Below are 27,984 nucleotides of genomic sequence, written 5' to 3'. Positions count from 1 at the left end.
ACTTAGAGCTCAAACTGGGAGAGTGTGTTGAGGGGCATGCAAGGCAAAAAGCTGGGGACAATTGCTGGCCCAAGGCTGGCTGGGATGGTGCAGGATGTGGTCAGAGACCTCAAAGATCATCAGTCTGTGCTTTGCAAGGTTCATCAAATTGGTTTTTTAGAGAGTAAATTTTAAACATTACTAAATTCAATTTACTTCTCAATAAATTGTGCTTACAAGAACTGCTTCAGTACTATTTTCCTACTCCTGTTGCACCCCTTCCCTTCCCGCCAGCCTGCCCCTTGGCAGCCTCGTACTATATCTAGAAAAGCCATTGGCAAGTCTTTCACCATTTCCTAACAGAAGCGGCCCAGATGTCCAGGTCTCTCCTCTTATAATTCCTTACCTCCATGGCATTTCCCATAAATTCAGTGCTCAACAGAAAAAACAAGCTGAGGTCTGACGTCAGCATGATTTCTACCATGCTACGAAGGAAACCCTTTATACCAGGCTTCCCATTATGGTTTGGTCATGTCTAGACTAAACCAAAACCTTTCCTGAGTCATTGTCATCACACGAACTGGAGTCGGAGATGACCTATGAGTCTTTTGGTTAGTCCCTACTCCCAGGCAACAACATCCTCCCTGGAGCTGGGTCTCTGCACCATCTGCTCAGCACCCAGAGCAGCTGGAGGAAGATGGGTGCTTCCCGGCACAGAGCTGTGCCAAGGAATTGCTGGATGCACAGCTCCAGCGTTGCATTCCACAGCTCCTGAAATAGTTTGGGTAAATCCCCAGTCCTTGTGCTAGCTTTCAGAGCACAACTGCACGCTCTTCCATGGCAAGGACCTTCCAGCGTACATGCTAGTTAAACAAGAAGACAGAAGGGGAATTTTAAAGGTAGCAATGTCTATTTATTAGGAACCAGATCGGATCCCTACTCATCCCCTTCCGCATCCCCTTCAGCTCTCTCCTGGGGAGCCAGAGCCACAGGACTCAGGGTCCTGCTCATGGACCTCGGCTCTCGCACCCAGCCCATCTTGCTGTGCTTTGCCAAAGGGACGAGCATGTCAGGCCTTGTATATTTAGTCCAAATTGTAATTGTGCAGAGTTCGCTGCCAGAAATGCCTGCTCTTTGGCCACAAGTACAGCTTCTGTGGCTTCAAGAGTTGCTCATTCATTCTTCAAACCTTTTATTAGACCAACCTGTAATATAATCCAATAGACATTTATTGGTTGCTCTGACTTAGCAGTAATCTGTCTGGCAGGGTAAAAAAAGCTTTAGGCAGGAAAAAGGAAAAATATACGCATAATCCTTTATTATAACAGTTTTCAGGGCATAAAAAAGCTGCAATGAGTGAACAAGGGCGAAAAAGTAAAAAAAGTTACTTGACTGTTAACTCACATAACAATTGTTATTATTTAACAGACTAGCATCTGGAGGATGTTAAAATTTCAGATTAAAATAAAATGGACAAGTGCTGCTTGCTTAAATTCAAGCTATTTCAGCATTAACATTGCTCTCTCACTTTGACTGGTCGCCACAGCCCTTTAGAACTACATAGAGAACAAACATTATCTTTCGAAAAGTAGGTTTGATATAGTCAATGACAGATGTTTGCAATCTGAGTTATAAAAAGATGGCTTCTTTCCAATCCAGTGTATGTCAGATCCGTCTTTTTTTTTTTCCTCCTTCCTTTTTTTGCCCTTTTGCTTTATTCTACCCAAACTATTGTGGTTCACAGAACAGGCCACTGCGAAGATGAATCACTATTCAATGTTTGAAATAATGAAGTGGAAAAATTAAATATAGTATCTCGAAAGGACAGACAGGAGGAAAAGAAAAAGAGAAAAAAATAGTCATAGCAGAAAAAAAGAAAAATCTACCTGCTGAGGAGTAGTGTTTGCTTTATGATACCAAATAACAAAGAAAATACAAGCTCACTCACCAGAATGAAAAACAGGGCTGCATATTACTTCAAGCAGTTCCCAAGTAAGTGGCGATATGTTCCAAAGCCTCTGAAAGTTTAATATTTGTAATTCTAACACAACACAGTCAGAATTGTTAATAAAACCTGGTGGCTTGATTTGACATTTTGTGAACTACAGATAAGTATACCAGTTCAATAACAGTCTTTGTGCATCTCTTTTCTGTTGCATTTTTCCCAGTGCCATTATCAGAGGGGGTATTTCAAAAAAAGAAAACGTTCATCCTGAGAGCAAAGCCGAGAGCACAGACCTCCGTGTTTGTCTCCAACAACAACAAAAAAACCCACAAAAGCAGACTCAGACACCACAGTCCAGCCTAAGCAGCAACTTCTGCTGAGATGAGTGCAACCAGAATAGTAGGGCCCAGCCAGAGGTACCTTATTGACACCTGCCATCATGACAAGTCTTGAAATTGGTCACAGTGCTGCGAACACGCACCAAAACACAGAGCCTCCATTTAACCCTACACATAAGTAGTAAGAGAAGAACCAAGACAAAGAGGTAGAGAGACACCAGAAAGAGATGCCTGCACAAAGGTCCCATCTAACCAGCAATGACACGTCACAAGCTATGGAGCACAGTTTCAGCACAGCTTGGCTTGTCTGGGGCAATTTAAATACACTGTTATACAAATGAGAACCACCACTAATTTCCATTTGGTTTTGCTTGTCTCTTAACCAACAGGGAGCAGGATGTCATTAGAGAGAAATCAATGGAGACTTCCAAAAGGCAGCTCCAAACTGGATTTCTGCAGCGCCCTGGTGAGGAACCCCCCCTTAGAGAGGGAGCCCCAGCTTCCCACGTGTTCTGCAGGGTTTGGGGCCTGGTTTGTCCTTTAAATGCTCTTCTGGAATAGGTAGCAAACCAAGAAGAGGCATGGAGCTTCAAGTTCATTTTCCCTGGCTGTATTCTGTAAGTGCCTGTGGATGATGCAGTTCTGACACTAATGAATAAAGCATTGCTTCATCTGCTTCACTTCGTTCAGCACAAGAAACTCATAGAAGAAGGAGAGCAAGGATTTAGAAGGGCTTTAAAACTTTATAATACTCATTTCAAAAAAGCTTTCTTTAAAAAACAAGCACCAACGTGGGGGCTGTGCTTAGGCAGTCAGGATGATTTGCTGCAGCGGCAGTATTCCTCTTTATTCCCACAACGTTTTTCAGCTCCACAAGCTCAATCCATGATGGGAGCAGAAGAGGGTCTGAGCATTTCTCAGCCTATTTTCTTGTCCTATCACTGAGATGCTGCCTCATCCCCAGAGCATCAATGATTTTATCAGCTGGTGGCAAAGCCGGATGCAGAGACCAGCAGGTCCCGCTGGAAACTCTCTGGGATTTGCAGGACCCAGTTCAGCCTCAAAACGACCAAATAATAAAATACTCCCATGCTTTACGCAGGATGCAGCAGCAGTCTGCATGCACAGCTCACACCACGTGCAAGACAGCCAGCTTTGCTTCTACCGCAACTAAATCACATCATCTCCTGTTAGCTCGGCACTGAGCACACACAGCACACCACCAGAGCATGGCTGACCCACAGCTCGCTGCTCGTGAGCCCCCTGCCAACGATGACCAAAATGCAGTAAAATGCCCCAAAAGCTCATGGGCGGCTCTAGGCAGAGCAGATACGCCTCCACCTTCCAGCAGCAGGGATTACTCTTGCCATGCTATGCAGCAGGCCCAGCAAACACAACCAGAAAAAAGCAAAAAATATGCAGAATCTCCCAAGTCAGCCTGAATTTATCCTTTCAGGGCTCTCATCCAAGTAATGAATAGACTCTGGAGCTGTTTAGCTTCTATGAACTGTCAAAGATTGCAGAACAGGGAACAGCACAGCTAAAACACTGAGTGTCTATTCCAATAAATCCATACCCAGGCTTCAGAAATTAGACAGAGCTACCGATAGCAGCTGCTGTAAACAAAGCCCACTAGGTATGCCTGCCTACAAGATAAAACAAACAGCACGATAGCTCATGCTCCCAGTCCCTTACAGACACAGCAGAATAAAATTAGCTACTGCTCAGGAGCCTCCACACGGATGAAGAAGAAAAGGGCAGAGAGGGTCAGGACCTGGGAAACCTGCATCAGCCGGGTTCAAGCGAACACAGCGTGGTGTCAACTATGTAATCTCACCCTGCAGCTAGCACTGCCGCTGTGTCTGGCCTCACGAGTCACAGTCCTCTCCTCCAACTAATGTAGATGGAAAGAGGAGATGATTTAAAAAAAAAAACAACAAAAAAACAACACAAAACAAACAAAAAAACTATGAAGATCTCAGAGACCTGTATGTGAGCCTCCCGTCATTCATCATGCCTGGAAGTGCCCCAAGGAAAGAAAGGAGAAGGAAAGAGCTTGCTTTAATTCTCAACTTTTCAATTAGTTTCTATTACGGAAAATACGAGGCTCAGGGGAGACCTTATTGCTCTCTCCAACTCCCTGACCGGAGGTTGTGACAGAGTGGGGATCGGCCTCTTTTCCCAGGTAATAGTGATAGGACGAGAGGTGATGGCCTTAAGTTGCACGAGGGGACGTTCAGGTTGGATACCAGGAAAAGCTTCTTGAAAAGAGAGGCTGGGCACTGGCACAGGCTGCCCAGGGAGGTGGAGGTATCACAGTCCCTGGAGGTGTTCAAGAAACACAGAGATGTGGTACTAAAGAACATGGGCTAGTGGGCAATATTGGTAGCAGGACGACAGTGGAACTAGATGATCTTAGAGGTCCATTTTTCATTCCAAGGTATAGATGCGCTATCAGCTGCTATGGCCTTGGTGATGCTCCTTCTTCAGAGCATTGTCCTCTCCACAAATCCACAGGCTTTACTGTCACCTCCCCAGCAATGTGTCCACTGTGCCTCCTTTTTGGATTTCTCTGGGTATTCCCATCACCCAGGGCCCATAGGCTTGGTTTGCATCAGCACCATGCTTCTCCTTGCTTACACTGCTTCGTGTCCACAAGTTTGTACTTGGAGAGGAAGGCAAGGGGGAAAGAGCTTTTGCAGTTATGAAATCCAGCTTGAAACCCAAAGGATGCAAACCAAAGGCAAATCACACCACAAAGCCCAACACTCTCACTGCACTCAAGCCATCCAATGACCCGAGGAGCTCCAAGTCAGGATTTTCTGAGCACCCGAGGCTGACAACAGACTTCAGTATGGTTTCAAAACCCCTACTTCTGGCCTCACAAGCCCTGGCAGCACCCCAGCACACCCCAGCAACACTCATTTCAGAGCACCTGCCAGCTCTCCACTCCATGCCATGGAGCGTGTGAGCTCCCGCCAGCAATGAAATACCAATTTTAGTGCAAAAACTGGAAAGCAGGAGGAAAATAATTGGGTGGGAAAAGAGGAAGGGCAATGCTTTTAAAGGAACTGGAAAAGGGCCTTCTGCGCTCCTCTAGTTCCAACAGCTCTCCTCCATCTGTGGGGTAAATACGGAGCTGTGCAGGACAGCGGGGATCACAGTGCTCACGCTTCCCAGGATTGGGTCCAGGCTGAACAGCAGTGTTTGTACCCTTGGGTTGGACTTACTGAAAACAGACACCAGCAGTGATTCTTCTCACGGAAAAAGAGCACAAGTGATTTGAGCAGGGTGCTGCAGAGGGCGGAGAGGTGGAGGGAGCAAAGCATCTCCCTCCCCTAAGTGCCAGGGAAGACGCATCAGAAGTACAGAGCAGCAGCAAGGGACCATATGGACGGAGCAGGGAGCAGATGAGCCCGAGCACACTGCCATGCCAGCAGAGCTCCTGCTTGGCTGTGAGACCCCAGCACAGAAACTCGTCCCCATCTCCAAGGAGAAAATCTACAACAGGGCAGGAGGTACAGACCCCAGCACAGCACCATGCCAGGGAAGGAGCATTTGAGGTGAGCAAGGTTAATCCCCCATGAGCTGCTGAGATGGGGAAGGCTAGCACTAAATCCTCCTGAAAGCAAGACCAGACTGCAGCACGTGGAGGTCTGGTCCGTAAAAACACAGCTGCACCCGCCTCTCCAGCTAGCTGTGCAGCAGAAACCCGTGCAGCACATTAATCAGAGCTGTGTTCTTATTTATTATTGTTATTATTACTGCAGTCATACCCCAAGGCCCCCAAACAGATCCCTGCGACAGCAAGACATGGTCTCTGCTCTGATGAGTTGACAAATCCAGCTGAAAACAAGTCTCAGCAAGACAGCATGGCAAACAGCAAGGAGGGGGACCAGCACCACCGAGGAAACTGCTCACTTAGCTGGTCTAAACCACGCACGCCTCAACTGCTTCCAGCACATTAAAATGCTCCTGCTTTATAAACTGCTGGTTGTTGCGGCTTTCGTTTTTATTTTAACTCCATTTAACCATTTCTAACTCAAAATTCCATTGAGTCAAACAACGGAGGTCACTGAAGAAACAATCAGAGAGGCTGGAGGAGAGAACAGAGCCATAAAAAGTGAATGAGGCATGGTGGGCTAAATATTTTCTTGCTGTCCCTCCTCACCTGCCAGATCCCGGAAGCCTCATGTTCTCAGGGTTATATACGGTTGAGCTAATGGCTTTGCACCAGCTGCTGACACTGACCAGCAGTGTGTCACCTTCTGAAAGTGGATTAGCTTAAGCTGCTGGTACGCTGTCACAACACTGAGCCAATCCCTGATCAAGTCTCCACTATCCCTTATTTCTTCCAAGCCTGTCAGATGATGATGGCATCTCTCAGTCCAGGATCTGCAAAGGCCCCCCCCCAAGTTCCCAAAATCTCCCCATTTCCATCAGACCCAGCAATGTTCACGTGCTTGCAGGACTGTGTACTCAACGTTGCACAAGAAATGCTGGTGAGGCTCATCTACCTTTCTCAGTCTGCAGCACTGGGGTGCTGCTTAGAGGAGATCTCCTTCCCCCAGTGCCAAGAAACAAAGAATTTTTTAGAAGGTGATGATGTTCCTGAGTCACTTATAATCAGATCTATAATCATTAAAGCATCAACAATTAAGGCATAGTGACATTTCTGACTGATCAACAACAGTTTTCCTGGGGAAAAAATTGTCATTTTTTATTATTATCTTAAATTGTAGGAGAATGTAAAAAATACGAATTTCCACTTTACTTGAAAGTGACATTTTCATTGCAATTCAGAAATGGATTATTTTTACTTTTTTTTTTTTAATTCCAAATGTCTTTCTCTCCCTCTTACTCGCTAATGTTTTGTTACTGAAGGCAACAGAACAGGTGCATATGACTGAGTTTTCCCCTCCAACACATTTTCTTTTTTCGTTCCGAATTCTCTGAAGTTAGAGTGGCAGAGGAAAAAAAAAATGAAACACTAGTCAGACTTTTCCAACTTCCTACTAAATGTCCTCAACTTTAGAAAATTGCTTAAGTGCAAGATTCAATATATTGCTCTGTTTTTCTTTCTCCTTTCCATTATTATATAGTCTTCCTGCACACACTCAGAAAAGAGAAGAAAAAGGAAAAAAAAAATTACAGACAACTTTTACCTTATTACGCTCAATACAAAAGAGGGAAAAGTGGAGATGGTACAAAGCAGAACATCCAAAACTGAAAATCAAAAGCTGATTTGGCAATTTTCTGGAGCACAATGGAGTCCCCAGGTTCATCCCTTCCTCCCTGTGTCCACAGAACAGGAACCCATTCCTACACTTGCTGCTCAACTGCATGAAGAGAGCTGGACTTCTAACACAGGAAACAAAGCAAGGCAAATGCACGGTGACTGGAAAGCTTTTGCTTTACTGACAGAACATCTTCAGAGGCTACTGCAATGGTCACGTAAATATCCACGTAATTATGCCACTAAATTATGTCATATTCAAGAGCCTGCCACAGTAGAGGAGAAAGAGTAAACCTGAGTCACACCAACGGGCAGGAGAGGAACCGTGCCGAGATTCATTCTGCCAAATCCATGCATGCCTACCCACACCCCCAACTCAATCCCATGTTTGTAGAGCAGTCCCATTGTGCTGGCGCAAAAGTAAAAGCAACACTGAAAAGGGTGTTCAAACTCCAGCTTCTTGTATCGACACACACAGGCAGAAATGAAACAAGAAAAACGACCTGGAAAAGTATCAGCCTTAGGGAGAGGACACTTGCTTCCAATAAAAACAAAAGAACTGCTGTCCCCTTGCCCTCCCGTAGCCCTGCACCACTCAGGAGGGTAGCTTGCCAAGGTACAAGGTTCTTTCACATTCTGATTGATTGGAATGGTCTCGAAAATGGAGACTTGTGAACCAAGAGATCGTCAAACACAGTTTGTGTTAGAGGTCGATTTCCCTAAATAAGACTGTTATGGTTCCTTCCTAAAAAAAACGATGTACTCACCATCACCTCCTGGTTGCTTGTACGGGTTGTACTTTGGCTTGGGGGCAACAACAGGTGCAAACTTCTTTGGCGTCTGTTGGGTGGACACCGAGATGCTGGGAGTCCCAAAGGCATGCGTGGTCTCCATCCTTGCTGTAACATGACCGATAGGCTCGTTGGTACTCTTGGGCGGCAGCCAGGACGGGTGGGACATGGTTCAGACCTGAGAGAGGAAACAAGAATCGCACGTATATTAGGAATTCAGGCTGGGGGAGTAGCAGTTGTAAACCCCTAGCTGATTTATTAAATTAAACCCACACAACCATTTAATGGGAATTCAGATATAAACTTGCCTTTCTTTGCCCAGCTGGTTGAAATTAATGATCAACTTGTTCTGGTGTCTGCAAAAGTGTTGTTATTTTCCTCTTCAAACTGAAGTTGAGGCAAACCAATACACCAGAGAAGCCCATCATTCCCTTCACCTATTCAGCAAGACAGCCATATATTTGACTTTTCCCATTAGGATTTGGTGAGTACATTAACGTACAGTGGTGCAGTTTCTCTGGGGACAAGTGTCATTACAGGTGGGCAGACACACACTTCCAAAATGTAACCTTTAGCATTTCTCAACATGACATTTATGGCCCCCAATTTCACTGCCTTTCACTTAAACTTTTAAGAAAAAGGATTTCAAAAGCAGCTAATCCTTCTTGATGCCTCCATTTCTGAATGCCCAGATTAAGATATTTTAAAAGCACGTCAATTTTGAAAAAATGCCAGAATTCCACAACCGCTGACAACCAGGCTCCTTTTAGACATCTCAACTTGTGTAACAGAAAACAAAGGCAGCCCAAAACATTACTTATTTATGAAGATCTTGGCTTTGGTCTCTTAACAGCCTACATCACTTTTGAGAACTGGACTCAGATGCTGCTGAAAATATTTCCCATAAAAAAAACAACCTGTCCATAATGGGCTGAACTGCAGCGAACGAGCGCTTTCCACCACACACAAGCCATAGCTGTTGGGTAGCAGCAGTGGTCCTACAGCAGCATCACGTTATCCCTCTAAGCTGATTTTGAGCTACGATAAGGGAGTGAAGACCCTGCACGGACAAAAGCTACTGCTAATTTTGGAGCCCTCAAGTGCCTGTCCATGCTCTGCTTTGGTGTCAGGACACCTCAGGGCTCCAGAAACCAGAGACAGCTGGGACTTGATCTGGAAAGATTTCTTTAAATCAGAAAGCTTGGAAAAGGACCGGTGCAACTGATAGCACTGGGCCAGGGCAGACATTAGCTGACTGCTGTTGCATAAAGGCAGTTCCAGCTGGTCACAGTGGGGCAAAGCAAAGGCAACGCTGGATTTGCAAAGAGGGTGTCTAGCTGGGAGCTGGGTGCTGGGAGCCTCTGCTGAACGGCAGCTCCGGGATTTACCAATGGGTGCGAACAGTTCTCTGAGGTCAGGTTGGGAAAACAAATGAGGACAGATGAAGGGCAGCCTCTGGCTGGTGGACACCCCCTCAGAGTGAAATCATTACCAAGCCTCACAGTTCTACAGCTCTCTAACTATTCTGACACAGCTCTGTGGTCACGCATGCAGCCATCTATTTGAATGTCTCAAGAGAAGGCATTTCCAAAGCTGGGAAGTGCAGCCACATGTAGCCAGCTATAAAGGTCAGCGCTTAAAATCTGAAAGCAAGCGCATGACTGATATGGTCACCTATGCCACCTACCATCAAACATGGAGACCAAATACCTTCTCGTTGATACTAAGGAGGAATGTGGCTACAGGAGCACATTCCACCGACCTGGGCATATTCTCGGTGCCACAAAGCTAACACTTCCATGCACACATGTTCTCAGAAACGAGAAACTACCTCCCACAGTTACATGGAATATTTAGGCACGAAAAAGGCACATTTGGCACCATAGTTAAGTCTACCTAGAGGGAAAAAAAAAAGTAGAAATCACACTTCCTTTCCCCTTTCTCCTAGTTTGAGACCAGGTGTCACTAGCAATGTCAGGATCGAGCCATTGGGACTTGGTTGAGAAGCTGTTTTGCCAACTCATCCTGCTTGGCAAAGCATCTCAGTCCTAGAAGCTTTATGGTGGAGCAAAATCAGGTGAGTATTGTATCGAAGAAGCAGATAAGGACTCTTGGATATAAACCAGAGAAAGTAGTCTGATGGACTCCGATACGGACAGCCTTGTCCAAGCAATTTCCTATTAGACAGTAATGCTGAGTCAGTGAGGGCAGAGGTGGGGAAGGAACAAGGTCTCCATGTAGCAGTGTGGAGATGGTACCTCCAGCTATCAGCAATCCTTGCTAAAACTGTTGTATACGGATGTGTATCTCTTCCAGTCCACTAAGTTTCCTCCAGGTAACAACTTTCTTACTGGAGGATTCATTTGTACTTAAAGACTGCAAAGAAAAGCCAGTCCTCATGTCTGTCCCAAAACTAGGAGATGGGCAGCTTGTGGTCCTCTCCTACCTCCACCACTCTGTGTGTGCCAGAGAAACTGCTACATGCACCAGCACTTCCTCACCATGCAGTGCGGCTGCTCAAGGTCACAGGTTTTGCAATCCCTGCTGCTGGAGAATGAGCCCACTGCACTGGACATGTGATACCAGTAAACAGGACCGCTGGGGCCAGAACAGAGGGGCTGGCTACAAACAAGGAGCGTGGCAGGAGCACCCTGCAGACTGACAAGCATCCCAGGCCAAGGTGCAAGGAAGGATCTTACCCTCCCAAACACAGCTGCCAGCTGACCTCACACTGACAGAGCAGAGCATCATTATGAAAGCAAGAAGTGAAAGGCAGGTCCTCCCCACAGGGCTGTAGAGGAAACCAGCCATGACAGGCAGGACGGACCACACTCCCACTGCCTGGTACTTCCCGTTACCAACACCAGCCCCACTGGACACAGAAAACGCCACTAACATGCTAAAATTCACCTACCTGGCCACCTCTTCCTCCCACATCATTAAAAAACATAACATATGGCAATAAATCTCAGGCAACTATCTAGGCTTAAGAGCAGAGGGCAGCACGGGTGCTCAGTCTTATGAGCTAAACAGGACACTCTGCTTTCTTATTATACCCAAAGATCACTGCATCTTGCCCATTGCTATAAGCATCTTGGAGTTTTATTCTGATAAGTTTTCAGGGCCTGGTTTGCTATTTCATGTGAAAGATCATCCCACCGTACAAAGCTCCTTCAGAGCACGGGCGTTACCTCCACGTTGATTCAAAGCAAAAAAGAAACAGTGCTAGCAAGACTATCATCACCACTTCTGGCAGCTCCCTAGTTTGTCCTTAGCCACCTCCCAGGCAACATGCCTTGATCCCCTTATGGTCTGCCACAAGGCAAGGATGGGCTGAGTGATGATGCATAAACCAGGGCTATCTGCTGCTGCAGTCAGGCCGCCCAGTGCTGGGACACTTGATGATACTGTGGCATCTCATGAACAAGCTTAAACAGCAGTTCTCTTATGGGCAGTCTGGGAATATAAGACCACATTGCCATAACTCAGTTGCGAGCTGTAGGCTGGCATGCAGCTTCTTTCTGCTTACCCTCTAACACATTTGTTTCGGCGGCAGTGGTGTTTTCTAATTGTTTCCCGTTAGCCTTTTCTCTTCCTCTTTCTCCTCCTCTCATTTTCTATCATGCATTTGCTGTCACTCGTTTTTGCTATCTGTGCCTTGACAATGTTTTCAACAAGTTCCCTTTTCCTCGTCTGTTCCAGCCCCAGCTCCCCAGCCTCAATTAAATTTAGCCTAACTAGGCAAGATCATAAGAAATGAAAATGAATAGATCTCTTTTTAACAGCTGAAACTAAACTTCTGGGTTTGTTCTGATCTCTCCCCAACATTTTTCTTCTTTTAAGGGCATGTGACTTTGTGCCTAGGGTAAAAGGCCCCGAGCAATGCAATACAGGGGACTTCAGCCTTCTGAAGGAACGCACATAATGGGGAATCCACCGCCGCACTCAGTAAACTACTTGGGCAAGCAATTAAGCACCAGTGTTACAGATTCTCCTTTATGTCTGGCTTAAATTTATCTAGCTCCACCTCCAAGCATTGGATTTTGCTACACTCCTACCTTCCTTCCGCATGCAGATCCTCTCAGAACACAGCCAGGTCTTTGGTGAAATCAAATCAAAACATTTAAATTAAGTATCAGTTAAACTCACTGCTTAGAACAGACTTCTCTTGATTCACTCATACGTATTTATTCTGAACTCTCTTCAGTTTTTTAGCAACCTTCTGCGAGGTGGTGGACGCTAGCATTTGACCATTTTTTCAAGAATGATAAGTTATAGTGGAAAGAGTAATAGCATGAATAACATCAAAGACAAAAACTACACCAACTTCAACTGTGGCTGCCTGAGGTTCTGTTATCCTTCCTTCCTTGGAAACATTAATCATCACCTACTTCTGGAGGAAGAGGATAAGACCAGACTAACCATGATAAATAACATTAAGAGCAAAGAGTAAAATCACACTGCATAAAGAAGGAAAACCATGTGCTCTGGTTCTAACATTAGGACAATCTTAATGCCATAAGTCCAGAAAAATTCTAACCATAAAGGAACACATTACAGCAGAGGAACTGGAATCCATGAATCCCATGATGACACTGCAGTATCTAAAATCACTGGACCAGGAATATCAATAGAGGATAACACCAGAAAGTTATAAAAGCCTGACATGGTTTTTTGTCTGTTTTTTTTTTTTCTAAAGGTGCACTTAAGCGCTTGGGTTATTTTGCTTTTAATTACAGGATGTCACTCGCCTTTGAGAAGCAAAGGTAACACAGAGAGGCTTCCAAGTCAATTTAGCCTCATATCAGAAACAATGAAAGGGTAGAGTACCAATTTGTCTATCTGGAAGTTGTTAGTACATTCATCTCTGAGACAGGTTTTTCCATGATTAGATTGTACCCAAATAAATCTTCATTTCACTTTCATATTTACAACACGGACCAAATACTCCTTGGATGTTGATGGACTTTGCCAAGACAGAAGAATCTGTCCCTGAGTTAATTAAGCTAATGCTTCATAGTGGGTAGCAACAGCATTTAACATAAAATGAGCAACAACAGTCTGTTCTTCCAGACAGTCTGCTCTGTCTTCTATCCTACTTTTTCCTAATCCACTAGCATGGTTCAGGTTATTTGTATCACCCATGCACAGCTACCATCAGCCTTAAGGCCACGGGGCTGACAAGCCATGGGGTGGTCAGTACCCTGTTTGCTGACACAGGGTGCAGCTGGAAGCTCTCCAGTGGCTTCTCTCCGATACCATTCAGGAACAGAACCAAGCTCCTTCCCTGGACAGGCAAAACTCATCTCAACAGGATTAAAAGAGCCACGTGTAGAAAGGCAGATTGCAATCTTCCCACTCTCCCTTCTCTTCATTCCAACGGGACTTGAAGAGACTTTACTTCATCTTCCAGCTGAGTTTTAAAGAAAAGTTCTAGTACTGGACCAAGGGGACACCCTTCCTGAAACAAAACTGTGCCACATTTTGCTCCTTTCAGTGAGAGACGCAATCCACAAAACTGGATGTTTCCAACCTGAGCTGGTCTCTTTTTTTTCTTCCTGAAATTCCCAAAAGCAGAACCCAAATGCTCTGCTAAATTACAGTTCTTTGCTTTGTCCTTATCACCTCCATTTCACTAATTAGCCCAAAGCAGTAATTGAGGCTGACCGGAGAGATCTGCTCTTTTATAAATTCCCAAAGCTGCTTGCTTCCTTTGGCATCATCCCACTTTGAATGTTAAGTGAATTTATTTCTCCACTTAGGGCCAGTGATCTCTAGCCATGAAGCTTTCCGGATTCTTGTGGCCTCCAAAAGAAGATATAATATCAAAATTTTGGTCTCATTAGAGGTCTTTAACCAAACAAAGGAAGCACTACAGCTACTTACAAACTCAGCCCAAGCCCACTTGGGATGCCTTTCCCATATGGAACTATTCATCTTCATCAATTTTACATCATACGGGAAATTTTTTGATTTGGGGAAACCGTGATCCCTTTTAAACTCCCCTAATTCTTGCTAATCTGCACAACATCTCACAAAATTTAAGACATGCAATGTTAACCAGCCCCAAGAAGCTCTGCTCCTCCCTCAGAACCTCCCAGCAGCAAACTGACTTGGGTCCTCAAATATCACATCAGCAACCAGGTGAACTGCAAAGCCACAGGAAAACTCCCAGCACTGGTGTTATTGTATGGGGCTGAACTGACCTGGAACAGCTAGCAGGATTTGGCTGAGCCCAGCGATTGCCTTCTTGACCATACGTAAAGACTTAATGCAAATAGACTCCAACCCCTCGTGGCAGATCTCTCCCTGAGACTAGGCTTTTTTTGCTTGCATACATTTTGCACCACTTCTGGATGGTTGTTGATGTTTTGCATTGCCATTTACAGCAGGTGTCACCTGGAGTAAATTTAAATCTTTCTCTCCCCCCAGCACTGGAGTGTCTTCCAATCGCTTGGATCAGGCTGGGTTTTGTATCTTCAGCTCAAACCCCTCAAAATAAAAAGAAATCAAAATAAATTGAAGTCTCTTCTTCAGTTAAATAGGGCTCAAAGCATTCACCAGCTTCCTGCTGTGGGACATCACTAATGTAATCAGAGGAATTAAAGGTGAAAGAAACCCAGTTACTGCACTGTCTGTACTGAATTATTCCTCGAATCATATAATCTAGTATCATCTCACTCTGGCTTTAACAGCTTCAATCAATTTTCTTGGGATCTTTCAGAATACCAGATTGAAATTCAAAGTCCTTCCAGTTTTGAGTAAAGACTTAGCCCAGATGACCTCCAGAGATCCCTTCCAAAATCAATTACCAACACTCTTAAGATCTGAGACTTGCAGCAATGGCTTTATCTGAACTCAAAAGGGTTCACAGAAATACAGTTCTTGAATATGGTCTGAGCCCTTTCTTCTAAGTAACAGATACTTGCAAAACAACTTTTTCTAGCACGCCGCACCCAAGCTTCATTTTCTGCCAGCAGATCCACAGTAATTGGGGATTTTACTTTTGCTTTACATACTAAGTCACTACAACTTTTACAGTATTAAGCAGACGTAACAGGAAGACAGCAAGTCCATGGTGGAGATGGCAAGAGATCTGCTAGAAGGGTCATTCCTACTGTGCTGCTTGCTGCAGGTTAAAGTCACCAGATACCAACCCCACGCCACTTTCCATCTTAACCCAAAATCCTACTGCTGGGGCAATGTTGGCAGTAAATGAAAACTTCCCCTTTCTTTAAGCTTCTTTCAGTTTGTTTCTCTTGCATCAGCTTCAACTGTGGGAAAGGTAGAAGGGCAAACTAAACATAAAACTTCTTTTCTTTCCCAATATAATTGCATTAGTAGTTTTGGGATTAGATGCAGGCTATTTGAATTTGACTGCTGCTGCAAAACACGCACATAAAAGCTGATGAACAAGATCTTCCTTTTACAGCCATGTCACATCCTGGTGCTGGATGACAAACTAGGCTCTAAAAACCTAATAAATTGAACTTGACTGGCCCATGAGCATTGAAACAAAGAGATAGTACTGACTCCCTGGAGATACATAGATCTATCTAATCTAATACAACTCTTAATGACCACATTACAGTTTCACGAGAGAGCAGCTGATTCCTGACTCCTGTGGAATGAGACAGTCCACAGCAACTCCAAACACAATTATATTGGAAAAAATGGTAATCCAAGGCCTCAGCTACCTGTGGTCACAACAAACCCCAAGGCAATAGCAGTGGAGGAGGTAGACCTGGTGGCCAGCCCAAAATGCTTACTCAAATACACCAAAGCTAGTGGTTGAACCTTCGGAGCTGAGCCAGGAGGTAGCTCCGAGCTAGAAAAATTTCTTCCAGTTCTTGAGCTTTCCTTCCTGATAACTTGACCTACACGTTTGTGAGGGTGCTGCTGCACTACAAAGGAAAGTTTGAGATGGATGCTTGAGAATGTTACATACAAGAGAGGAAATATATTAATAGGGACAGCAAAAGAACAGGCAGAATGATGCAGAGAGGTTATTTTTGGGAGTCTCAGACCATGAGCTCCCTTACAGAAACACCGTTTTCCTGCACACCATTTATTCTCAAGATCCTTCTGCCAAAAAAAAAAGTCAGCAAGGCACTGCCAAGCAACATGGAGTGCACCCAGACAGTGGGCACACAATGGAATCAGGCCTATCAAGAAGATCCTACGTATGAGAAAAGAAACCAGGACAACACAAAGATGGCAAGGTTAAAGCTTTCAGATCAAATCCAGGCTGTTTGGATGCTGATGCTGCCTGTAAACAAGAAAGAACCGTGCAGAACTGACATTCAGCTCAGCAGTGAGATATCAACAGGACCCCAGTGGGACCAAATGGGACCGTGGCAGTGTATTGACACACAGATAATTGTATTAGCTTTACAGAGAACTGTGTGTTTATGTCTCCGCCTGGGGAGAAACAGCAGGGATCTGAGCCCAGTAGAGAGGGGAAACTGATACAAAATGAACACGGCAACAGAGCAGAGCTCGAGGTGCAACTCAGCAAGGCTATGTGGGTGTAGGTGAGCTGTGATTTACAGCAGATTCCCTGCACTGCATTTCTCTTCTAAAATAGATGTGGTTGCAGGAAGAGTCAGCTGCTACGATCCCTGGAAGAGCACAGATCTGCAGTGTACAGTCTACAATCCAAGCTGTTGAGAGGATTTCTGTGAATGGGAGAAGAGCTGCAGCCCAGAATATGGACACAGCAAGGGTCACGTTCAAGTGGGAAGTGAGTGCAGGGCCAACACCATGGCCAGCCTTGTTGTGGGCCAACATCAAGGGGCTAGTAGTAACAGCCAGACTTTGAAACTGTTATGCCTAAAAATCAATTAATAGACAGAAACTGTGTCCAGGACCAAAATCTTTAATCCCCACAGTTCTTTCCCCCTCCCCCTTGATCCACTTAACCTTTCCTGCCCAGACTCCAAGCTGTCCTGAAATCACAGCCTCCATTATAACAAATCCTTGGATGCTTTATCCTCATCCCTGAGCACTGCATCAACCTGTGCCTCATTTTTGGCATCTCAGCCTGTGGCACCTTGCAAATAATCAGGGGAAATAGCCTTTTTCCTATGGAAAATCCTATATCCTAATACACAGAAGAGTGATTGCTGCCAGATGGCTGGGAACTGATGCTGCAAAAGGATTGCTAATGGAAGCAAGACATGTGAGTGCCTGAAAACTGTAGGAAAAGAAGTACACACGCTCCTCTGTGCAAAAGGTCAGAAAAATACTATGTTTTTCTAAGTTTCACAACAACAGGTGATTTGACATTCTCAAGACACCAGCACCCTAATGTATTCCTGCCTCCCTTTTGCAACACAAACCAAAACTAAAGAATAAAAGTGCATTCTTTAAGAAACTGACAGCCCACAGTACTCTCAGGAAAGAAGGAGCATCTCTGCTGGCTGTTGAGTCCTGCTTTTAAATAAAGCTTGACTTACCAGTAGATAAGACTTGTCATAGCTTTGTCCTCGAAAACCTCCAAAATGGAGAATCAACTCTAGCGACTTATTCACACGTTGTACTATTTTCCCACTGATCACGTTTCTTCCAGCTCTCCAGCTGAATCTCCTGATCCACTATGTACATCCCTGGCACTTTATTTTGCCATTTGGACTGGTGTGTCTGGCTCTGACAGCTTCGTAACAGGGTTCTCCTGAAATAACCCAACATGCACTCTGCTTATTTGTAATGACGGCGCACACTAGACTCGTATTAGACCTGGCATCCACTGTATACTCCAAAGTGTACTGTCCTTTCAAAGAAAGACAGCACATAGTAGAATAAAAGGTATTTTTTGAGATGATGCACAATCCTGTGAAGCCCCTGACTGTCCATGGACACATGGATAGGAGAAGTTAAGTGATGTGAGCCACCTCGCGCTATTTGCAGTAAGCACAAAGTACAGCTATTTGAGAAGATGGCTGTTCAAAGGGGAATGTTCTGGAACCATGGGGAAATGAGTCAAGAGGAGTATTAAGAACAGAGGCAAGTGTGCTGACATTTTGGAGCACATCAAGATAAAGCTCTCTTTTAGTAACTGGAGGGCATTAGTTCTGCTCTGAATAGAAAGTGGTGACTGAAGACAAGTGGTTGGGATTTGACTTTCAATTCTTCTTTCAAACTCTTCAAACTACTGAGCACCAACCAAGTAAACTTGCTCTTCCACATTAGCTCAGTGTTTGTTCACTCAAGAACTGCCATGCAAAAAGCTCTGGGAGAGAATTCCCCAGCTGGCGCAATCCACAGTGCCAGCAATGAAGCTAACTAGCTCAGCCAGGCAGCCATTCCGGCCTTGCAATTTTGCTGAACGAGTGCACCATCTCAAAAAGGTAGCTCCAGTAGCTCCACCACCATCCCGTTGGTGCCTTCTGGTTTTAGCCAACCACATCAGTCCTTTGTTCCCTTTCCCAGAAATCAGCACGAAGCCTTATTGTGACGAGAGTATTGAAACTAGACTGGCCATGCTGGTTCCCTAGGATGAAATGGCTAAAACTTGAGTCCTCAGAAAACATTCCAGTGCTTCTCTAAGCGCCTCCTCAGAAGACAGGCAGCGGGGATGGAAATAAGGAAGTGGATCATGAGCACAGGGTATTTTTGGAAGAAAGGAAGAGCCAAACACCTTAACCATTCCACAAGGACCTTCAACCCCACCAACCCCTCAGAGTGCCTCATTACCTCCAGCGTACTCCCACAGAGCCCACAAACCTGGTGAGCTGCATGAGCATGGCTCTGTCAGCTGAAAAAAGGACACTGAGCTGCATGGGACCAGGATCTGTGCAAAGCATGTCTCGTGATTTATCTATCACCACTCTTTGCTCCTGCCATTTCCAGCCTCTTCTACTGCAAAATATCTAGGACAAAAGAGAACATAGCAACAAGAAACCATCTTTGATATTAAGACTATTGCACGCTTCCTTTCTTGGCATCTTGTGGGAAAGGAGATTCAAGCCCCTCTTGATGGACTCTCTAAGGGGCTACAGAGACCAAACAATGCAGCTGAGGCACCTGAGCTGTGCACACATCCCCAAAGCTTTCTTGTTTTCGAGTTAGAAACTGCTGCCTCAGGTCATAAAAACACTATGTTTTGCAATTGTATTGATATGTTCCTGGCAGAGAAAAAGAAAATAAACTGTAAATGCAACCAATAAGGAAACTTGAGCTGCTCTTTGTTTCTGTAGGACTTAAAACGCTAAGGGGAAAACCTAAGCAGCAAAGTAAATTGATCCATGGAAAGATGCAGCGTGGTAGGACCGGTACACAGATAGTATTTTGAAATTAGCTTGAGCTTACGCAGGCATAACCTGTGCTTTGAAGTTTCTACATTGCTGTCATCAGGTTCCCTGCAATGACAGCGCTGGAGACATCCCCCTGAAGAGTCGCTACTAAGCAAGTCTCTTTTTAAAGCGAGTGACCTCAGAGCCATGCGGGTGAAGCAACCACCAGGGACCAGCTTCACCTGCTCTCTCTGCTAAAGCACAGCCAGCTGTGCCTCTCTTCTCTGCAGCCCCCTCTAAAATTCATCACTCTCCTGACTTCCAACTGAAGTTATGATTTAATGGCTCAACGCAATATATTTAATCATGCAAGGAATATAAATGCACACACAAAGATGTGCACACGCACGTGCACAAGGCTGGCTGTTTGTGCGGGATTTTTTGATGCTACATCACTTAGGAAACTGGGAAAGGGAAGGAGAATAAGGAGAGAAACCAACAGTTGCTCACATGGATCAACACTTCCAGGCTCTCTCTTTTGCAGCTCATCTCACTCATACTTGTGGTTTCAACATGTGATTCACATTAGGCCCCTCTGCTCGCCATTTGATGGTTCTGCTCAACAGATGTGAATTTATTTAGTCACAGAGCCTGCTCTTTACACTGCCTCTTTGTAGAACAGATGGGCTTTTTTTTTTTCCATTCCTGTTCAGCAATATTCAGATAATGCTCATACTCCATGCACTGGTTTTCTTGATGATTTTGCATATGTAAAGGTACAACACGCAAACACAGACGTGATCTCACACAAGCAGTAAGGATACATGGCAAGAGGAAAAAGTAATGATGGGCAATGCCGAACTGCAGCTCTAGCATCACCCAGGGAAGCCCAAGACCTCAGGGATCTGAGTCCAGTCCCGTACCTTCAGGAAAAGGAGTGATGCACAGTGAGCCTAGAAGGGTCCAGAAGACACAACTCCACCAATGGTCCATCCCAAAGCACGGCTCCCCGGTGAAAGTGCTGGTGGGAGAGCTGCAGGAGAAGCTCCTGAAACATTCATGGGGACATAAAACCATGCGCATCTCCTGGGACTCTGCAGCATGGTGAAATAGCCTGGAAAAGCCATTTGCTCCCTGTGTGGGCATTCTTCTTGCTGCACTGAGAGTGCCATTGGCACGGGATGAAGTAGAACTGCACAAAGGCCCTCTTGGAGCAGAATAAGACTGCCCACATGAGAAGTACGCTTGGAATAGCTATTGCACTTCAAATTCACACCCTGGCTTTGTTTCGCAACAGTTCCCCTGTGCAGAGAGGCCCTAGGCATCAGATTCAATTTCTGCCCCTATTATCAAGAGCTGAGGACTGCTTCCATCTGCGGGCCTATGAGAGGCCAAAGTACGATCTGAGGGGAGAAGGGTGAAATCCACCATTCCTTTGTGCTCTCCTGTACATGGATGTGCCTCGATATTGCTTTAATAACTGAACCCTGATGACTTCATCCCAGCAAGTGGCCTTGCCTGTGGGTAAATGATCTCTGCTGTACCACAGAAATCAAGCACAGGATGTGTACACAGGGCACACACAAATGGCATGCCCACACCTGTGCATGGTTCTAATTCCTTTCCAAAGAATGCAGTCCCATCCCTTGGCCATAGCTTTGCCCTTCGTGCGTTGCCCACCTGTTTCGAAGATGACCTCAGTTTCTAGGAGAAGCTACTTGGGACATGTATAAACATGCCTAGCAGGAAAAAAAAAAAAAAGAGCTTAAAATGTGTTTTTCTGGAGAATGAGACTGCAAGTTTCAGAAGGGAAGCAAAAGTGGAATTCCACACTTGAAAGAGACCCAGGGCACAGCCATTAACACCCCTCCCAGTGGGGCCTAATCCTGAGCATTTACAAGAGCAAAAGGTATGAATGGCTCTCATTTTGGGGGCAGTGGGCTTACAATCAGCGACATTTAAAGGCCAGAAGGTATTAGGCAGTAAAATATTTCCAACAGGAGAAGACTGGTACTGAGGACAGCTGAGCCCTTGCAGGATGACAGGCACTTCAGCTACAAAGCAACTCCTGAGATATAATTTTCATTCCTATTAATGACCGTGCTATCCAAATACTCTGCGCATGGATCATACAGCAGCATTTCACTTTTGTGCATCTTAAGAAAAAAACAACAAAGCAAAAACACAGTGAAAGAGGGACTTTCATAAGCATAAAGCAGATTTGTGTGTCCGATTCCCAGAGGCTGGTTTCCTAACCTTCATTATGACCCTCCAGTAACTTTCTCTGAGAAGCAAAATTGTGTGCTTGCTTTACTCCATTCCAACAAAACCAAACCACCCTCACTTTGCCCCACCTGCAGAGCTGGAGCAGGATCAATGCTGTGGTGACAGCCAGGGCTCCCCTGCTGCCTCTTCGTGCACTGTGCCCTTCCCAGCACTGTGACATAGTGGTGGGCATGGTGAGGATGGGTTGGTGGTTGGACTAGTGGATCTTAGCGGTCTTTTCCAACCTTAATGATTGTATGACCTTCCTATGCGCCACTCTTCTCCACCATCTTCCCTTCCTTGCCACCCCCCATTCCTTTCAGCCCCTTCTTTACAACACCTGGAGCAAAGAGATGAGTGATGCTGTCCTGACCATGGACAGAGCTGAAAAGCATGTAAAACGTGAAGCACAGAGACGCGTGTTTGCAGAGCAGGGTTAGAACTAATGGGAAATGGAGCTATCTCATCTGGCTAAGGCTCATGATGGATAGCAGTGAGCCGTTCTGAAGAAAATTAAGAAAACACTGTGAACGCTCTCCTAAAAGGGAACAAATAGGTCCAACACTCCAACAAAAGGGGATTTTTTGCATCTCTGAATGATAGTGCTTCACTTTTATGGCCTGCAGTGGCTTGAAAAATTCAAAGCTATTTCCCTGAAGAATTGTCTTGGACAAGCTTTATGGGTTTGATCAGTTAACTATTTTTTAATGCTAATCCGCCCCAGTGATATTTGTCCTCCTTTTCCCCACGTCCACAGAAGCACAGATGCAGACAAATACTACACAAAAACAAACATTGCCCAGATGAACAGACAGGAACAGTCACATCCACAGCCAGCAACCAAACACCAACTTTCTTCTATAGCACTCTTCTCTTCTAGCGATCCAAGATCCTTTGGCCCGCTATGGAAATTTAGGCATCAAATGTCGGTGGCCACCAGGTATAACGTCCATGCTGTGATCCGGCCACAAGTATTCTCACTCAAGTGAAAAATTAAAATTATATCCCCAAAAAGCTGCAATGATATGTGTGGCTGAAAGGCCTTAACTTCATTACCACCGAGCCCAACAAGCCGCCCAAGTGCTGCTCCATCCTCCAGCTGAATAAATAGAAGCATGGATATAATGATTTTCTTAAGTGTATGGAGCAAAGAGATAAACTGAACCAAGAACAGGACTGGAGCTTCCTGCCTGCTATCATCTTACTGGAATTGCTCTTACCTTCCCCGCAGGCTCAGCCTTACAGCCTGAGCATGATGCTGAGCAAAACTCCATTTACAGTCTGAGCATACCAATGTTTCCACTAATTCAGAGCTGATCAGTCCAACTCTCCACTAGGAACACACTGGGTACCTAAACCCATCTGCAATTATCTGCCATATTAGTTGCATCACTGTGACATCCTACTACATATGCATCAGCCACCACACCAAAGATAAAGCAGAGTAAGGGACAGTCCCTGCTCTGCAGTGCCTTTGGTCCTCAAGTTGCTATCTAACTTTGCTCTCTTCCTTCGGGTAGCAGATTCAGGCAGTATTTCCTGTTGCAGAGGATTACACAGGCTGATTACCCTCTGTGGAAAAGCAAAGAAATCCTGGAAGCAATTTTCTGTCTCAATTGTTCCCAGAGCACAGGAACAATTTTTCAGCTCTCTTCCTATTTTCTGCTCCATGCCATGCATGTTCAGTGTGCAGAACTCATCACGCTGCTGTCCTGCAAACACTTAGCCAGGTGAAACTTCACACACAAGCAGGCCTGAAGGCTTCCACCTGCATCAGCCTTGAACTTGGCCACAAAGCGTTTACGAGTCAGAAGGAATGGAAGGAGGTAGGTGTGATAGTCAGCATCTCTAGGAAATGGTCAGCTCTAGGTAGGAGCAGGCTTATTCCACAGCCTTGTGCCATGTGGCTCTGATACAGTTCTTAAACCCAGCTCTTTCAACATTCATGTCTAATTTTTCAAAGAAGGTTGTGAAACAGCAGCTCGAACAGAACCACGAATCACAGGCAGGATTCACATGAAGGAGGATCATTTTCTGAAACTAAAGATTTCATTAGCATGGAAAAAAAAAACATTTTCGGTGGGAAAAACACAACACCTTTTTTTGACAGAAGTCCAAACGTCCACGTTTTGTTTTTTTTTTTTACCAGGATCTGAAAGCAACCATGCAAAACAGCCATGCTGGGGTTGACAGTATTTCCAGTTCCCAAAATGCCCACGTAGGCTACAACCTCAAGAGACCAGTGTGATGCTCTGCTCCAGCACCCACGCGTATCAGGGAGTCCCAGGCTAATGCAGTTGGCTGCAATTTGGCAAAAGGCTGCAGGACAGGGCTGGGACAGACCACTGCTCTGCACCAATCCCGGCATGCTGCAGCAAGGACTCCAAACGTAGATTTTTCAGCACTTTGATAACAAATGCGCTTTACACATGTACACGCCCACACTCAGAATGATTCAATCAAAACCCTATTTTCCTTACAAAGGAGTTGTGATAGAAAACGTTCTATTTGCCCTAGTCAATTTGGCTTAAGCATCAGTCAAAATGTTTTCTGGAATTGACACCGTTGGTGGCAGAGCAGGCGAACAAGCTCTGAGATAATCTGCCTCCAAAGGCAGGTACTGACCTTTCAGTTGCATTATTCTTTCTTTTACAATAAAGGTAACTTTTAACATAGCGTTACTTTCCTGCTGATGCTGCTGGGAGACATGGAGGGAACGGGGCTGTGGCCCTGCTACAGATTCTTGTGGCCAATCTTAACATCGCTTAATTTTCAAATGAGGAATTTGGTAGTAAACAACCTTTCCGTTGTACACAAACATTTTTAATTTCATGCCCTGCTAATCGTACATCTGTTAGAGTTCCTCTTCCATCCATTGCTGTAGCGATAATAAAAAGCATCGTGCTACGAATGTGGTTTGTCTAAAATGAAAACTGCATAATAATTGATTTTCCTCAGCGCTATGAGGGAGGGCAGCAAGAAGCAGAACTCACCCAATGAAGGTGACAGAGATATGGTTTTATGCCAACTGGTGGCCCCGTTCCCCAACCCAAGGGATGGGTTACTGCAGCCCCATTTCATGGGCACTGCCGCCACAGCCACCACTCCTATTTGATTTTGAGCCTTCTCTGTGCTGCTGATACATGACCTTCACCTTTTTTAGATTCCTCCTATTCCCATAGCCATGTTGGGCCAACTCCAGATCAGAAATGCTCCACTTGTGGGAGTTACACAATGAATGAGCACTGGGAATCTACTTAGTGCCCCAGGCAACGTGACACAAAGACACAGGGGCAGAGGCACAGGGCTCTGCTGTGTCTGGATGGCCTCCAGCCCTCCTATCAGCATCCCCTCCCAAGGGTAGTTTCTGAAGCACAGTTATCTACATGAACTCCCCCTCATCGTCATCAAGAAACCCAGTTGTTTGAGTAATCTCCACTACCACACCCCACATGCACGTTACAGCCATATATCAAAACCAGAGCATCCCAGCCTCCCAGACACAGCAGGCTTGGGGCAGCCATTGGGAAACATGGTGAAGGTGATCCAAACCTGCCTGTACCACCTGCAGGACTAGGTGACCACAATCAGCATCAGGACACATGCTGATACATACTACTGTCAATATGCAAAAGCATTCAGCTCTGGGTTTCTCAGACCTCTAATCAAAGTGCATTCAGTCAAACAACCCTACCAGAATTACCAGTAAAAAGGGACGGGAAGGAATAAAAAAGACTTTGTTGAGCAAAAGTACTCTGAGACACATTTGATGTAATAGTCATATGATTAACAAACTGTCACATCAAAGTTTTCAGCAAAGTAGGAACACTCTGACAGTTCATATTTTAAAAACTGACATTTTGATTCATTACTGTAAATAGCACTCCGTATTAAATATTGTGACAAGGCATACAGTGTATTTTTTGAGCTCTGTAACATTTAGGAAGCACTGGGTTTTTTTTTTTTTTATATAAAAAAAAAACACATGTAATATCAAACACAGTTAAAGAAGAACTCCAAGAATGCTTCTAGAAGAGAGGATCATTACTTCTGAGATAACCTACGTCCCTGCCGTCATCTCAAGCACTGCTGGGAACTTTGGCCCTCAAGGACCTCAATGTACTGCTTGCATAATAAAATAGGGAATTGTCTCACGGAACAAAGGAGCTGTAAGAAAAGTGGCTACATTAAATAATGTAAAATTGCTCAGTAGAAAATCATCCCGAAGCTGGCATAAGGAGAAGAACGCTAAAAGAAGCTGAATTGCCACTCAGACTATCCGAGAGCGCAGAATGACAAGCAAAACAAAGCCAAGTTCAAATGACCGCCCAAATGTGCATCTCACGCATCCCATCAGTCTCTAAGGGTTTTGCCCCTTCCTTTGTCCACTCCTCTCGTGCCAAGTGTGAATATGGGTAAAAATGAGGTTTGGGGACACATCAGCTCACAGGTTCCTCCCCTGACTCTCCTGCAAAACAAGTCAACAGCATACTGGGTTCATAAGAAATGCAAATATTTTGCATTTCCTCAAAAGCAGGGCAGGTGATGGAGAAATTAAAAACAAAGCCCCAGCTAATGAAGAAGGAGAAGCAGGAGAAGACCTGACGCTGCCTAGCCTGTTTGCAAGATGCTCAGGTGTTATTAGGACCGCAGTCATGGGCTTTAGAAAGAAAAACGGTTACCATTACTTACAGCTGGCTGCAAGTGGAGCTCTGGGCTCAGTCTACTGTGAAAGAATGGATATGCTGTCATAAACAGAGCAGTGAGCCTGGATCGGGCCATGGCAAAGCAGTCACGCGCGCTGAAGATGGATCACGACGCTGCTTTAACATGGGGCTGCTCCAGCACAGCCTGTCTTTCCCCAGGAGCAGCCGCATACCACTCATATGCTGGAAATCTTGTGGATGGGTTTGCATGCCAGCAAGTGTGGTAGTAGTAGTAGTGGTCTAGCCAGACATCCAAAGCATATTGGCACCGCTATAATTTGTCCATTCACCAATATGTTTTCCTAAAAACACCCATATGCTTTTCCTGCAGTTCCCATATGCTTTTGCAAAGAGAAACAAAAACATTTTGTTAGTTGCGAGCGATTGATCGCCGCATATTTCGCAGAAGTCAAATAGAAAAACAACAACAAAAACGCAGTCAGCTGCTTCTCCCTCCCTTTCCTCTCTGTTCACGAAGGGAACTGTGAAGAGCAGGAAAAATTCAGCCCACAGCAAAACACACACACAGCTCATTTTTTTGTGCTGCAAGATATTCTAGGAATTACAGGAGGAATCTTCATTAAAAACAAGCTATCAAAGATCTGGCAGCCGGTGGCATTCCAGACAGTAATTCAGCGTTGGGTGTTTGTCTGCTAGCTCGGGTCCTTGTGGAGGCAGCCCGGCACGTTAGGTAACAGCCCACAGGAATCCGGGCTCCTGGAGCAGCACGTTTACCCAGCCTCGGGGACGCTGCCCTAAGGAGGTTACGGCCTTTCTCATCCTAATTCGACGCCAAATCTACCACAGAGCCCCCCCTGCCATGTGCTTCCCAGGAAGGCAAGGCACTGCCAATGCAAATCCCAAGGCAGTGAGCGGGCAGGCGGCCGGGTTCAGCCCGGAGCAGGCGTGTGGGCGTACAAGTATGCGTGTGTCAGGGCCGGAGCGTGTGGGAACCGGGCCTCTCCGCTCAGACTCATTAGGGAACATGGCAGACCCAGGGCCAGCGTTCAAAGAGCGAAACATTTCTCTGGAGAAAGATTAGTGCATGTTCTTCTTTACACAAATAAAATTAAAGAGAGAATCGTAATACGGACAAATCAATTAACTTCTGAAACGCCAAGGGCACCGAAAGTAATAGCAGAGGAGATGGTAACAGCTTCATTACTGGAACGCTGAAACAGTGCATAGCCTTTCCTCCTTGGAAAAGAAATTCAGTTGGTGCTGCATGAAGTTCTGATTTTAGCCTTGTTTTCCTCCCTTGCTACCTGAACATCAATGCTTCCTTACCCAAATGGCCATAGACATACCTACGTATTGATACAACCCTAGGCAAGGAGAGAAGAGCTTGCGAACAGCTCTGAACACTGTGAAGATACCCGAGGGAAGATGACCAAGGACTACTGCAGTGCTTGACTCCTCAGTGTGAGCCTTCTATGAGGTGGAGTTTGAGGTCTTTACAGGACACCTTTCTACCAGCACGAAGACATTCA

The 27,984-nt window shown here is 45.3% G+C and overlaps 1 protein-coding gene across 15 annotated transcripts in view; it reads right to left on the bottom strand.

The window, feature by feature from the left end:
• LPP (LIM domain containing preferred translocation partner in lipoma) overlaps positions 1-27,984 on the bottom strand; it is a 316,729-nt gene that overhangs the window by 196,532 nt on the left and 92,213 nt on the right. For all 15 annotated transcript variants that reach the window (XM_021396526.1, XM_021396525.1, XM_021396524.1 and 12 more), the window contains one exon: positions 8,266-8,467. In XM_021396526.1, coding sequence (XP_021252201.1) covers positions 8,266-8,458 — 193 coding nt within the window. In that variant the 5' untranslated portion in view covers positions 8,459-8,467. The remainder of the gene's footprint in view (positions 1-8,265; positions 8,468-27,984) is intronic.

Source organism: Numida meleagris, chromosome 4, assembly GCF_002078875.1.
Source record: "Numida meleagris isolate 19003 breed g44 Domestic line chromosome 4, NumMel1.0, whole genome shotgun sequence".
Lineage (NCBI taxonomy): Eukaryota > Metazoa > Chordata > Aves > Galliformes > Numididae > Numida > Numida meleagris.
The sequence above is the reverse complement of the archived record's forward strand: the minus strand, read 5'-3'. Positions and strand labels throughout refer to the sequence as shown.